Source organism: Cebus imitator, unplaced genomic scaffold, assembly GCF_001604975.1.
Source record: "Cebus imitator isolate Cc_AM_T3 unplaced genomic scaffold, Cebus_imitator-1.0 Scaffold260, whole genome shotgun sequence".
Lineage (NCBI taxonomy): Eukaryota > Metazoa > Chordata > Mammalia > Primates > Cebidae > Cebus > Cebus imitator.
Window position 1 is genome coordinate 505013 of NW_016107575.1, and position 14079 is coordinate 519091.

The 14079-nt window shown below is 39.2% G+C and overlaps 1 protein-coding gene across 5 annotated transcripts in view; it reads left to right on the forward strand.

Moving 5' to 3' along the window:
• The window catches only part of UBN2 (ubinuclein 2), a 102625-nt gene that overhangs the window by 33396 nt on the left and 55150 nt on the right, over positions 1-14079 (forward strand). For all 5 annotated transcript variants that reach the window (XM_017499731.2, XM_017499726.2, XM_017499729.2 and 2 more), the window contains 6 exons: positions 1120-1609; positions 6485-6555; positions 9746-9875; positions 11620-11738; positions 12571-12684; positions 13204-13347. In XM_017499731.2, coding sequence (XP_017355220.1) covers positions 1120-1609; positions 6485-6555; positions 9746-9875; positions 11620-11738; positions 12571-12684; positions 13204-13347 — 1068 coding nt within the window. The remainder of the gene's footprint in view (positions 1-1119; positions 1610-6484; positions 6556-9745; positions 9876-11619; positions 11739-12570; positions 12685-13203; positions 13348-14079) is intronic.

Consider the following 14079-nt stretch of genomic DNA (forward strand, 5'->3'; position numbering starts at 1 on the left):
TTTTTTCTGCCTTGAGACAGGATCTTGCTCTGTCACACAGGCTGGAGTGCACTGGCACAATCATGGCTCACTGTAGCCTCCAACCTCTTGGGATCAAGGGATCCTCCTGCCTCAGCTACCCGAGTAGCTGGGACTATAGGCGTGTGCCACTATGCCTGGCTAAGTTTTGTATTTCTGTATAGATGGTGTTTCACTGTGTTACCTAGACTGGTCTCAAACTCCTGGGCTCAAGTGATTCACCAGCCTCAGCCTCCCAAAGTGCTGGGATTACAGGCATGAGCCACTGCACATGGCAAATATATAGCTATTATTAATGATATTGCTGCTAAAAATCAAATAGAATTTCTCAAAGCCTTACATCAGAATAAAATATTTGTATAATGCAATCAAAAATTGCTAATTGCCTCAATTTCTCTGTGGCTTTTTTCACAGAGCTAAGGGAAAGACACTTGTGAAAGGCTGAATTTTGTTTCTGTACTTCGCAGTGGAGGTACATCTGAGCTTTGGGCTATTAGTATCCATAAGGTTGATGTAGGAGGTATTTCTTCCCTCCTAAAACTTGGGATTACAGTTATTAAGAAATTAGGAGAAAAAAATGTTTATGTTACTAATGGTTGTCTTAAATTTTCATTATTTACAAGTAAACTTCTTTGGGAATGTAGGCTATAAGTAATCCCTTTTACTGAATGTGTGGTTTTTCAACCATGTAACTTATTCATTTATTCAGCAAATATTAGTTTCCTGCTGTGTGGCAGGCACTGATGTAGGGTTTGGGTTGTATAACAGTGACTGAAACATGGGTCTGCCTTCAAGATGCTGATAACCTTTTAGGTTCTGTAGTGCACATTTGGAAGCATTTAAGCTATAGGATTTAGGTAAGATTTCTAGGAGGAATTAATAGCTAAACTGAGCTGTTTCCTCATTTTTTTCACGATAATGGCCAATTACCTATTTGCCTTTCAAAGGAAGAAGATGCTATTATAATAGTATAAATTAATAAGAAATTAAGAAAACTGCTGTGTTACCTGTCAAATGATTGCTTTAATTCTGTGCCTACTTATTTATATGACACTTTAACCTTTAAAATCACACATAGCTGGATCATTTTTTTCTTCACAGAGTTGTGGCTCTAAATTCACACAAGTGTGAAAAAAAGAAGAAACGTTATAAAGATTCTCTTTCTCTAGCTGCCATGATTAGAAAATTCCAGAAAGAGAAGGATGCATTAAAGAAGGAGTCTAGCCCCAAAGTCCCAGTGACCTTGTCAACTTCCTCTCTGAATAAACCCCCTTGTGCCCCTGCAGCACTGGGGAATGATGTCCCGGACTTAAATCTGAGCAGCGCTGATCCAGACCTTCCCATTTTTGTTAGCACAAATGAACATGAGCTGTTTCAGGAAGCTGAAAATGCCCTAGAGATGCTAGATGATTTCGACTTCGACAGATTACTGGATGCTGCTTCTGATGGTAGCCCCCTGTCTGAGTCAGGGGGTGAAAATGGAACCACCACCCAGCCAACCTATACTTCTCAGGTTATGCCCAAAGTGGTACCTACACTCCCTGAGGGTCTACCTGTACTTCTTGAAAAACGTATCGAAGACCTCCGTGTAGTAAGTGTAATAATCCTCTTGTTTTTTATTTGCTGCACAAACATGAGAATTAATGCTTTTGTTTGTTTTTATTTTCCAAATAACACTGATATAATTGCTTTGGTTTTATTAAAGATAAAAATAATAACCTACAATCCCAACATTTTTCTAACTTTTTATTTTCCATGTTTCCTTTTAGATGTTTTCTTTTTTTTTCTTTTTTTTGAGAGAAAGTCTTGCTCTGTCTCCCAGGCTGGAGTGCAGTGGTGTGCTTGGCTCACTGCAACCTCTGCCTCCTGGGTTCAAGCAATTCTCCTGCCTCAGCCTCCCAAGTAGCTGGGATTACAGGTGTGTGCCACCTCACCCAGCTAATTTTTGTTTAGTAGAAATGGGGTTTTTGGTATGTTGGCCAGGCTGGTCTTGAACTCCTGACCTCAGATGATCTGCCCACCTTATCTTCCCAAAGTGCTGGGATTACAGGCATGAGCCCCATGCCCAGCCTAGACCTTTCTTTTTAGTAGAAAATAACTGACTGGCCATGGTGGTACATGCATGTAATCTCAGCACTTGAGGGAGGACAAGACGGGTGAACCACCTGAGGTCAGGAGTTTGAGAATAGCCTGGTCAATACGGTGAAACTCTGTCTCTACTAAAAATACAAAAAAAATTAGGTGGGCATAGTGGCACATGCCTGTAATCCCAGCTACTCAGGAGGGTGAGGCAGGAGAATCACTTGAACCCGGGAGGCAGAGGTTGCAGTGAGCTGAGATCATGCCACTGCACTGCAGTCTAGGTGACAGAGCAAAACTCTGTCTCAAAAAAATAAATAACATAAAATAAAATAAAAATAAATAAATAGAAATAACTATAGTGATAACATCAATATAGTTGATTCTTTTATTATTAAATGTCAGGATTCACCTGACTCCAGAATAAGTGGCATAGGCTTTTTGTTATCCCATGTGGCCCTGTGTACAATCTTAGTTTCTTTTAGGTTTTAAAAAGTGCTAGTGATGTAATTCAGGTTTTTCAAGGTGTACTTATTTATAATAGCTATTTTATTTAGCAAGAACTCTGGTGTTGGTTGTGTTGCAGCTATGTCCTACAAGGCCCCATTTACTTCTCAGGAGACAGTAGCCCGAGTGGGTTTTACACACTGCGTTGTGTAATCCTCCCAACAGTCATGTGACTTAGGTAGTGTTTCTCCCGTTTAATTTAGGAGGAAAATAAAGTTCAAGAACATTAAGTAACTTACCCAAGGCCACATAATTTTTAAGTGGCTGAGCCAGCATTCAAGGTCAGGATTTTTTTGTTTTGTTTTGTTTTGCGATGGAGTCTCGCTTTGTCGCCCAGGCTGGAGTGCAGTGGCATAATCTTGGCTCACCACAACCTCCACCTCCCGGGTTCAAGCAGTCTCCTGCCTCAGTCTCCCAAGTAGCTGGGATTACAGGTGCTCACCACAACAACAGCTAATTTTTGTATTTTTAGTAGAGACAGGGTTTGACCGTGTTGGCCAAGCTGCTCTCAAACTCCTGACTTCAGGTGATCCACCCACCTCGGCCTCCCAAAGTGTTGGAATTACAGGTGTGAGCCACTGTGTCCAGCCTCATGCTCACTTAAACAAAATTGGTTAGTGATGAGTGTGTTTCAATCTTGTAAGGCTCTCTTATAGCTCATATCAAATAATGTCTATGTCTATAGTAGTCATGCCAGGATTAATACAGCTTCTTCCCAACTCGGTAGTGGGAAATTATCAATAATAAGATTCAGGCTGGGCACAGTGGCTCACACCTATAATCCCAGCACTTTGGGGAGGCCAAGGCAAGAGGATTGCTTTGAGTCCAGGAGTTTGAGCCCTGCCTGGGCAACATGGTGAGATTCTGTCTCCAAAAAAAACCACTTAATTAGGTATTTTAAAAAATAAAAGTAATAGGATTAATTTCACTTACTGATACCTGTGAATCTCCGTTTTTTCTTTGAAATATGAGATGGTGCATTTTCTTCAGGAGGCGAGATTTTATCTTCAACTAAAATGCTCGTGTCTGATAAACACTTTTGTCTTGCTTTTTTACTTTGTAACATTTTTCCACTGCTTAAATCTAATATAGATCATATAAAAAGTTTTAAGGTTATAAAGTTTAAAATTTCATCAAAAATTCTTATAGGTATTTCTATTCAAAGGAAATTTTTTTTTTTTTTTAATTTGGTACAAGCCTAGAAATCTTTTTTTTTTTTTTTTTTTTTGAGATGGTGTCTCACTCTGTCACCCAGGCTGGAGTGCAGTGGTGCAATTTCAGCTCACCGCAACCTCCACCTCCCGAGTTCAGCGATTCTTCTGCCTCAGCCCCCTGAGTAGCTGGGACTACAGGTGCATGCCACTACACCCGGCTAATTTTTTTTGTATTTTTAGTATAGATGGGGTTTCACCATATTGGTCAGGCTGGTCTCAAACTCCTGACCTCGTGATCCTCCCGCCTCAGCCTCCCAAAGTGCTGAGATTATAGGTGTGAGCTGCTGCGCCTGACCAGGAAATCTATTTTTTATTCACATTAGGCTTTTTGTAACTACTATATGCATCATGAAGACATTATAACTTAATTTTCAGTTTGATACCCTTTATGACCTGTGATAATGATGATTGAATCTAAAAATTGACATTACTAATTTATTATTCATATTACTTTTTAAAAAATACTGTTTGTACCTTCACCAAATCATCAGTTAATGACTTTTTAAAAAACCCTTTATTTTGGCTGGATGCAGTGGCTCATGCCTGTAATCCCAACACTTTGGGAGTCTGAAGTGGTTAGGTCACAAGGTCAGGAGTTTAAGACCAGCCTGGCCAAGATGGTGAAACCCCATCTGTACTAAAAATAAAAAAATTAGCTGGGTGTGGTGGCAGGTGCCTATAATCCCAGCTGCTCAGGAGGCTGAGGCAGAGAATTGCTTGGTTCTGGGAGACAGAGGTTGCAGTGAGCTAAGATTGTGCCACTGCACTCCATCCTGGGCAACAGAGTGATACTCTGTCTCAAAAAAAAAAAAAAAAAAAATCCTTTATTTCAACAGTTGTACTATCGATTCCATATTACTTTATGTATTCACTACATGTTTGACTTTTTTTGTTCCTCTTAGAGATGACCAATTCTACTCAGTTTTTGTTGTTACTCACGATATCTAAGGTTTTTTTCCCCCAATATAGAGCGTATTGCCTCCAGCCACACATTTAAGCTGGATCGTTGCCTATTCTGGTCAGCAATCCTCATGGAATGCAGTTAACTCTATTAATAATTATAGTCTCAGTGACTCCTTAAGGACAGAGTCATAGAGTCTGTCTTCTTGGAATCAAGTTAGATATGGTACGAGATTCTTTTGTCTGCTCATGGAAGTCTGCAACTTAAATGTAGTCTGTAACTTCAGTAATAAGTCTGCAATTTCAACATAATAATAATAGTGTAGATTAAAAAAAAAAAAAAAAAGGTCTTGCTCTGTTGCCAGGCTGGAGTGCAGTGGCATGATCTCGGCTCACTGCAGCCTCCGCCTCCTGGGTTCAAGTGATTTGGGACTACAGGCGCATGCCACCACACCCAGCTAATTTTTGTATTTTTAGTAGAGACAGGGTTTCACCATGTTGGCCAGGTTGGTCTCCATCTCTTGACTGCGTGATCTGCCCACCTTGGCCTCCCAAAGTGCTGGGATTACAGGCATGAGCCACTGTGCCCGGCCTACACTATTTTTTGATACATTTAAGGTGTACAGATTTTCAGGGTACATGTCATAATTTGGTACATTCATATGATCAAATCATGGTAATTGGGATATCCATCACCTTAAATATTTATCTTTATGCTAGGAACATTTGAATTATTCTAGCTATTTTGAAATGTGCAATCAATTATTGTTAACTATAGCTACCCTACTGTGACCTATACTATTTTGAAATATCTTTTTCTATTTAGTTCCGAAGACTCTTAACCTTGATTGGAATTGATCTTTGTGTTTTTTTCATATTCTTAGGATCACAGCTTTTACAGATTTTTAAAATATCTATGTTAGGTCTTACAAAAGATATCCGTATTCTAATCCTTGGAATCTGTGAATGTTATTTTGTATGGCAGAAGAGATGGAGTTATTATCCTAGATTAGCCTGTGACCCATAAATGCAATCACTTGTATGCTTATAAGAGGGAGGCAGAAAGAGGTGTTATACACACAGAGGAGAAGGAAATGTGAAGGGAGAGCCTAGAGAGATTTGAAGATGGTGTACTTGGAGGTTGTAGTGCTGCAGCTGTGACCAAAGAATGCTGGCAGCCACCAGAAGCTGAAAGAGGCAAGGAACTAGGTCTTCCCCAGAGCCTCTGGAAGGACCATGGCCCCACTGACACCTTAATTTCAGCCCATGATACTGACTTTGGACTTGGGACTAAGGATGGATACATTTGTCTTGTTTCAAGCCACTCTGTTTGTGGTAGTTTGTTATAATAGCTGTAGGAAACTTACACAATACCCAGCTGAATTTGAATCTCTCAAGTGCCTTTGCCTGTTGATCACAACTCATTTGGTGTTCTACTGATAGGAGCTTCTTTTTTTCTTTCATTAGATATTTATCTCTCTTTTTTAAAAATTTTCCTCATGAAGTGTGTTATAGATATTTATCTCAAATTAATTATTTGTTGCAGCAGGGCACAGTGGTATATACCTATAATCCCAGCTACTTGGAAGGCTGTAATGTGGGAGTATTGCTCGAGCCCAGAAGTTTGATACCAGCCTGGGCAACATAGTGAGGCCCTATCTCAGAAAAAAAAATCATTGAACATATGTCCTAAGAATAAAAAACAGAATAAAAAATAGAGTAATGACCTATTTTGAGTTATGATCATCTTTCTTATGTTTCTCTAGGCTGCCAAACTTTTTGATGAAGAAGGAAGGAAAAAATTCTTTACACAGGATATGAATAATATTCTTCTGGAGTAAGTAATTTTCTTAAAAACAAAACAAAAAAAACCTTAAGAATGATTCATTCAGCTAGGCACAGTGGCTCACGCCTATAATCCCAGCACTTTGGGAGGCTGAGGCAGGTGGATCATGAAGTAAAGAGATCAGGATCATTCTGGCTAACATGATGAAACCCCGTCTCTACTAAAAATACAAAAAATTAGCTGGGCATGGTGGTGCACGCCTGTAGTACCAGCTACTTGGGAGGCTGAGGCAGAATAATTGCTTGAACCCCAGTGAGCCAAGATCGCGCCACTGCATAACAGCCTGGCAACAGAGCAAGACTTCATCTCAAAAAAAAAAAAAAGAATGACTCATTCAAAAATGTAATAGGCCTTTGAGATGCTGAGGGGTTGGCAAGACCCAGGCATTAGTTCTTCCCTTTAAGCCCTACAGCATGTACGATTCACATGTATTTCTCAGCAAAATTATGCTTCTGCATATATTGTTTTCCTGGACCATTTAGGATAATCAAAGCTTCCAGTAATAACTGCCAGAGCAAGTTACCACTATACAGGTTGGATATTAAGCTAGACTTAAGTATACTTCATATCATCTTATATGAAAGTATCTTTCTGGGAAATGTTAGAGCATTTATATACAGATTTGGCATGACTTTCCATCTACTTTTATTACTTACACTTGAGAAGAGCAATTCCATTAATATCTAGTGAGGTTAATTATAATTTTTACAAACTTTTATAGTCAAATGGAAAGTACAGTTTTATAAATAAATTATGAGGAGACATCAGTTAGAATAAGAAGGAGACAGTGGATGTATAGTATGGATTGTATCTAAATTAGCAAATTTTGTATTTAACTTAGCAATAATTTTGTACTCAGAGTTTGATACTAATGAAGCTGTAGGCTCTAAGATTGTGGTCAAATAATTTGAACTTGTAAACCCTGTCTTTGACTTAGATCTTAACCATTGTTTACAGGAATCAGGTATATAATTGGATGCAGAACTGGGCAAAAAAGCAAGCATGGGGAAAATAGCAAATTTTAGCCCTCTCTGGTGAAAATAATGTATGCTTATTCTTGGTGGTTTAGTAGCATCATATATTACATAAAAGGCATAGGCATGGTGGCTCATACCTGTAATCCCAACACTTTGGGGAAGCCTAGATGGGAGGATCACTTGAGCTGAGAAATTTGAGACCAGCCTGGGGAACATAGTGAAAGTCCATCCCTATAAAATATAAAGAAAAATTGGCCAGGTTTGGTGGTACACACCTGTCATCCCAGCTACTCGGGCGGGGGGGCGGGGGGGGCTGAGTTAGGAGGATCATTAAGCCCGGGAGATTGAGGTTGCAATGAGCTGTGTTCATGGCACTGCACCCCAGCCTGGGTGATAGAGTGAGACCTTGTCTCCAGAAAAAAAAAAAAAGGGAAAAGGAAAGTAATATTTATAATACTATGATTCCCATCTTTTAAATACATAATGGAGATAGTTTCTCATGAGATGTGAAGAAAGGCTGATTGATTGATTGCTTCTGATAATGCTTGTAATGTATTACAGTCTCTTATTTTGAAGTGCTTAAAAATAGACTCAGAAAACATGTAACTTAGTCTGCTGCTAGTATGGTGGCAGAGTTTCTCATTTCTGTTCTTAGTTATTTTAACCAGGAATTTTCAGGTGGAGTCTTTCTGCCTGGCAGCCAGGCAAGTGCTTCCTGTCTACACCACCTCCTTTTAACTAGCTCCCTTTAAAACCCCAGACTCAATGAACAGTGCAGCCATTACTTGTTAGAGTTGTCCCAGATTCCTTAATCAGGAATCTGACCAACTTTTCTTTTTCTTTCCACCTGAGAACCCAAAGTGTGATCAGGTCCTTCTCTTGTGACTGAGACTGTTGTTTTTTATTTTACTCTTCTGTAAAAGGGAACAACTATTTCTCCCCCAGGAGAGTCAAAAGACCATCCTTGGGACATAGCATCTCAGATAAGCAGAATATCACTATTCCATTAACTGGCTTCCCTGTTTATTCCTCTCATATCTGTCTTAAAGCGAATCTTCTTATTTTTCGGAGCCCATCTGCTTTTTATTTTACAAAGGATATGCCTCCAATTTCATAAGCACTAGTGTTCTGAGTTGAATTTTTTCCTTTTAGTCAATTTCTTATTCCCTCAACCTCTTTTTCTACTTCTCTAAACAAACATGTCTCATTTTCTGTATTGAGTTGCCCTTCTAAGAGAATATGGAACATGATTATTTAGAGTAGGAACTCCTACGTGGCTTCCCAAGGAAGCCATTGCTTCCTTATACTAGGGAAGAAAGACATCAATTTGTTGGAATAGGGAACCCCCCCACACTTTTTTTTTGCCTTATTGAATTTGACCTGCTGCCTTGATTTCCTTGCCTACTACCTAAAACAGACATTGCTCATAAATTTTCTTTTCTTTTTTCTTTTTTTGACACAGGGTGTCACTCTGTTGCCCAGACTGGAGTAGTGATGTGATCATGGCTCGCGGCAGTCTTGACCTGCCAGGCAATTGCCAGCGGGCCGAGGGGTAGTATAATACCTCCTGGAGGAAGGGAGCTTTTGGTTAATCACAGATTTATTGTGCTTTACCTGAAGACATACGAGTTTGCCCCTGTCACTCCAAAAATATTTCCAGCTTGTTCATGGTTATAGAAGTTCTACTCTTAAACTAGACCGATAGAATATTTTCTACAGCATTACTATTTATTGGTATGGGGCTGGGCACAGTGGCTCACACCTGTATTCCCAGCACTTTGGGAGGCCAAGATCACCTGAGGTCAGGAGTTTGAGATCAGTCTGGCCAACATAGTGAAATCCTATCTTTACTGAAACTCCAAAAAAATTAGCCAGGCATTGTGGCAGGCGCCTATAACCCTGGCTACCTGGGAGGCTGAGACAGGAGAATCACTTGAACCCCAGGGGGCAGAGGTTGGCAGTGAGCCGAGACCATGGCGTTGCACTGCAACCTGGGCTACAAGAATGAAAATCCATCTCAAAATAAATAAATAAATAAACTAATAAACTATTGCTATGGGTTGTTTTTTTTTTTTCCTGTAAAGAATACTGTTTAGGAAATCATGGAAAGAAAAAATGAGAACAAGAACTGCCTTTGCCTTCTTGTCTGTATGATGCCACCTAAAATAAATTCTATACTGTTCATTGTTAATTTTTTTGGCCAGCATTGAGTTACAGCTACAAGAACTAGGCCCTGTCATTCGCAGTGGTGTCTACTCCCACCTTGAAGCGTTTGTGCCATGCAATAAAGAAACACTAGTAAAACGTCTAAAGAAGTTACATCTCAATGTCCAGGTAAGAGGAAGAACAATAATATCTGCATCTTGAGTTTCATAACCTGTAAAGATACTTTCTATTTGGGGGCTTTGCACATTAATAGATTTATAGTCATATTGTATATATTTAATAATCATAGGAGGTTATTAAAAGTATGTTGGATCCCCTGAAAAATAATTGGTCTTCAACAATTGATAAGTTCAGAGGAGAAATGTTTTTTAAAGCATAGATTGTTGGATGTAAATTAATATAGTAGGTATGATCTGATAAACAGTTTTTTTTAAATATAGGTACTCACCTTTTTTTTTTTTTTCTCTCTTTTGATATAGGGTCTTGTTCTTGTCCAGGCCAGAGTACAGTGTTGTAAACATGGCTCTCACTGCAGCCTCAACCTCCTGGGCTCAAGCATCCTCCCACCTCAGCCTCCCAAGTAGCTGGGACTACAGGCTGACATCACCGTGCATGCCATTTTTAAATTTTTTGTCTGTAGAGACAGGTTCCCGCTATGTTGCCCAGGCTGGTCTTGAACCCCTGGCAAGTTTGAAGTTACTTAACATCCCTTTGGCTATGGAAGAAAGATGTCTTATCCTTGCCCTTCTTTATATGGTTTTATCACATATATTTGTATCCCTAAACATTATGTTTAATTTTGCACATTTTTGAGCTTCATATATATAAATACTCTCTGCTTTCTTTTGCAGGTTTTAAGGTTCAATATTGTGCAACTTAGATTTTTCTTATGTGTACATGTAGTAGAAATACTTTTTTTTTTTTTTTTTTTTTGAGACTTAGTCTCGCTCCATCACCCAGGCTAGAGTGCAATGGTGTGATCTTGGCTCACTGCGACCACTGTCTCCCAGGATCAAGCAGTTCTCCCATCTCAGCCTCCCGAGTAGCTAGGTTTACAGGCACCTACAATCATGCCCAATGAATTTTTGTATTTCAGCAGAGACAGAGTTGCACCATGTTGGTTCCAGTGAGCCGAGATGGTTCCACTGCACTCCTGCCTGGATGACAGAGCGAGGCTGTCTCCAAAAAAAAAATTGTTTCAGTGAAGAAAAGTAAAGTCTTACAATATTTCATCACCTATGATGGTGATAAAAGTATGTTTCAAGTAGTTACATATATATACGGTTGCTAGCAAGGTGAAAATAATAAATTGGTTAATTAAAGCTGTCAGGTACAAACCTACTTACTTTCTTTTTGGCCCTGAAAATACACATGAATAAGAGTTTTCAGGTTCCTCTTTTACTTTGGCCTTGACCTTGCATTACCTGCAGCTTAAGTCAAAATGATTAACCATAACTGAGAGAACAGGATTCCAACATCCAGTTGGTAGTCACCCAAACCAAACACGTGTGTTCATGTTCCAGAGCATTGTCTCTTCTTAGGGTACTGGTTTCCCATCATAATGGAGATTAACCAGTAGTAGTCTGTACAATGTAGATTTTGTTTTCTATTTAATTATCTGTATTAAAGTGTCCATGGGGCATTTTAAAGACTGTAAAGGAACACTATTAATAATTATGCTGGGCAATAGGCAGAAACTGGGGCTCTTCTTGGCTAACTGGGAAATGTCATTCTAATTTTGTATCCAGTGTGTATTACGAAAAGTCAGTGCTGTAGAAGAAATGTACATATTTAGGTATGCTAATATTTGAAATCTATAATTGGTAGCTAAAACATAAATTTCATCTTTCAAGGACCTCACAAAATTTTGTAAATATGTCTGATAAAAACTTTTATATGCTTTTCTTTTCAGGATGATCGTTTAAGAGAACCTCTGCAAAAACTGAAACTGGCTGTCAGCAATGTCATGCCTGAACAGCTATTTAAATACCAGGAGGACTGCCAGGCTCGTAGTCAAGCTAAGTGTGCCAAGTATGTATCTCTTCTATTTGGACTGGCTTTTGCATTTGAGAAGTACTTTTATTTATTTATTTGTTTTGACGTGGAGTCTCACTCTGTTGCCCGGGCTGGAGTGCAGTGGTGCAATCTCGGGGCACTGCAACCTCCGCCCCCCGGGTTCTCCTACCTCAGCCTCGAGAGTAGCTGAGATAACAGGCACCTGCCACCACATCCGGCTAATTTTTATATTTTTAGTAGAGATGGGGTTTCACCACATTGGCCAGGCTGGTCTCAAACTCTTGACCTCAGGTGATCCACCTGCCTCGGCCTCTCAAAGTGCTGGGATTACAGGCATGAGCCAGCATGCCCAGCCATGCATTTGAGAAGTACTTTTAGGTGTTCTGATGTTATGTGGACCTCATTCTCATGTTGAAATTCACATATACCACTAACATGATATAATTGAGTATTTTGTAAATGACAGTTGCTTTGGAGTCAGAGGCAAAAGGCGTCTGTTGATTGATTGTATGGAGGTGATCAAAGCAAGAGCTGACATTGGTGAGACATTTCACAACCCAAACTTGACTTGCTGTAGTTGGACGCAAATATTTTCTGACCTAAAAGTTATAAAATAGTTTGCTAAATAAGGTCTTCAAATTATAATGTGTTTTTACATTATAATTTGAAGACCTTATTTAGCAAACTATAACTCCCTTCATATTCAAAGTGTAATGTGGAAAGGTAAATTTCCTCTTTACCCTCTCTTTTAACATTCAGTTAAGCAATTCAACAAGTGTTTATGGAGCATATTACATAGTTGTATTGGGTTAAAAGTTTGTTTTATAAAGTGTTTTTTCATTTTTAGATTGCAGACAGATGAAGAACGAGAAAAAAATGGATCTGAAGAAGATGATGATGAGAAACCAGGGAAACGTGTCATAGGACCAAGAAAGAAATTCCACTGGGATGACACCATCAGGTAAGATTTAATTAGTTTTCGCTTTTAATATATAATGCAGAAGGAAGGTTTCTCATTTAAAAAAAAAATCTATAATAAATATAAAACTGGATTGGAAGCAACCAAAGATAAGTGTGTAGGAAAAAATTATTAAAGAGAAAAGTAATTAGTCTCCAATATCTTTAGAGTAGTATTGCTTTTATTTTCGTATATACTGTAATACTTTTTATAAACTAATCTTAATAATGGAGTAAGTCATACTGGTTTCAGAAGGTGAAGTGCTCTCAACATGATTCTTCTTTGGCTATCTTTCTTAGTAGTATTTCTGTACCCCAAGTAGAGAACCATCCCTTTTGATATTTGGTGCTGTGTTTAAAGGTGTCAAAGGAAATTGTTTCATATTAGGGGTTTGACTGTAGTTCAATGAATGATACATGTTAGAAATTGTTATTTTCTGAATTTTTCACATAGTCTTTATGATTGCTGCCAAATTTATGTGCTTCTAAAAAAAGTTTCAAATTTAATTTTCAATCTGCTTAGAACTTTGTTATGTAACCTTGTTGAAATCAAACTGGGATGCTATGAGTTAGAGCCAAATAAAAGCCAGTCTGCTGAAGATTATCTTAAGTCTTTTATGGAGACAGAGGTGAAGCCCCTGTGGCCTAAGGGCTGGATGCAGGCAAGGTAAGACATGCGACTTACTGGATTTTATTATTTTCGCTGTCATTAAAGATATACATACATATATATGACATTGATTTTTCTGAGAACCTAATGTATTCAGCATACTGTATAGTCATCTCAGGTGATCCTTGCTTTGAAAACCTTAAGTGCTTAAATGACAACATAGTCATGCAGACACAGAGATAGGCGTAAAGGTGATATTTTACTCAACATTTTTTTTTACACCCAAATTTGCTGGTAGAAAAAAAGGGAAGAGGGAAGACTCCCAAATGGTTATGAAGTTTGGGAGAGGAGCTTCATTTGGGTAACATGAATATAGGGAACTGAATATGGGATTAGAGCATAGGAAAAGAGACACAGTCTTAGGTTCTATTGAACATAGTCAGTGTAGGCCGGGTGCAGTGGCTCACACCTATAATCCCAGCACTTTGAAAGGCCAAGGTGGGAGGATCACTTGAGCCCAGGAGCTTAAGACCAGCCTGGGCAACATAGTGAGACCTGGCCGGGCGTGGTGGCTCAAGCCTGTAATCCCAGCACTTTGGGAGGCCGAGGCGGGTGGATCACAAGGTCAAGAGATCGAGACCATCCTGGTCAACAAGGTGAAACCCCGTCTCTACTAAAAATACAAAAAAAAAATTAGCTGGGCATGGTGGCGCGTGCCTGTAATCCCAGCTACTCAGGAGGCTGAGGCAGGAGAATTGCCTGAACCCAGGAGACGGAGGTTGCGGTGAG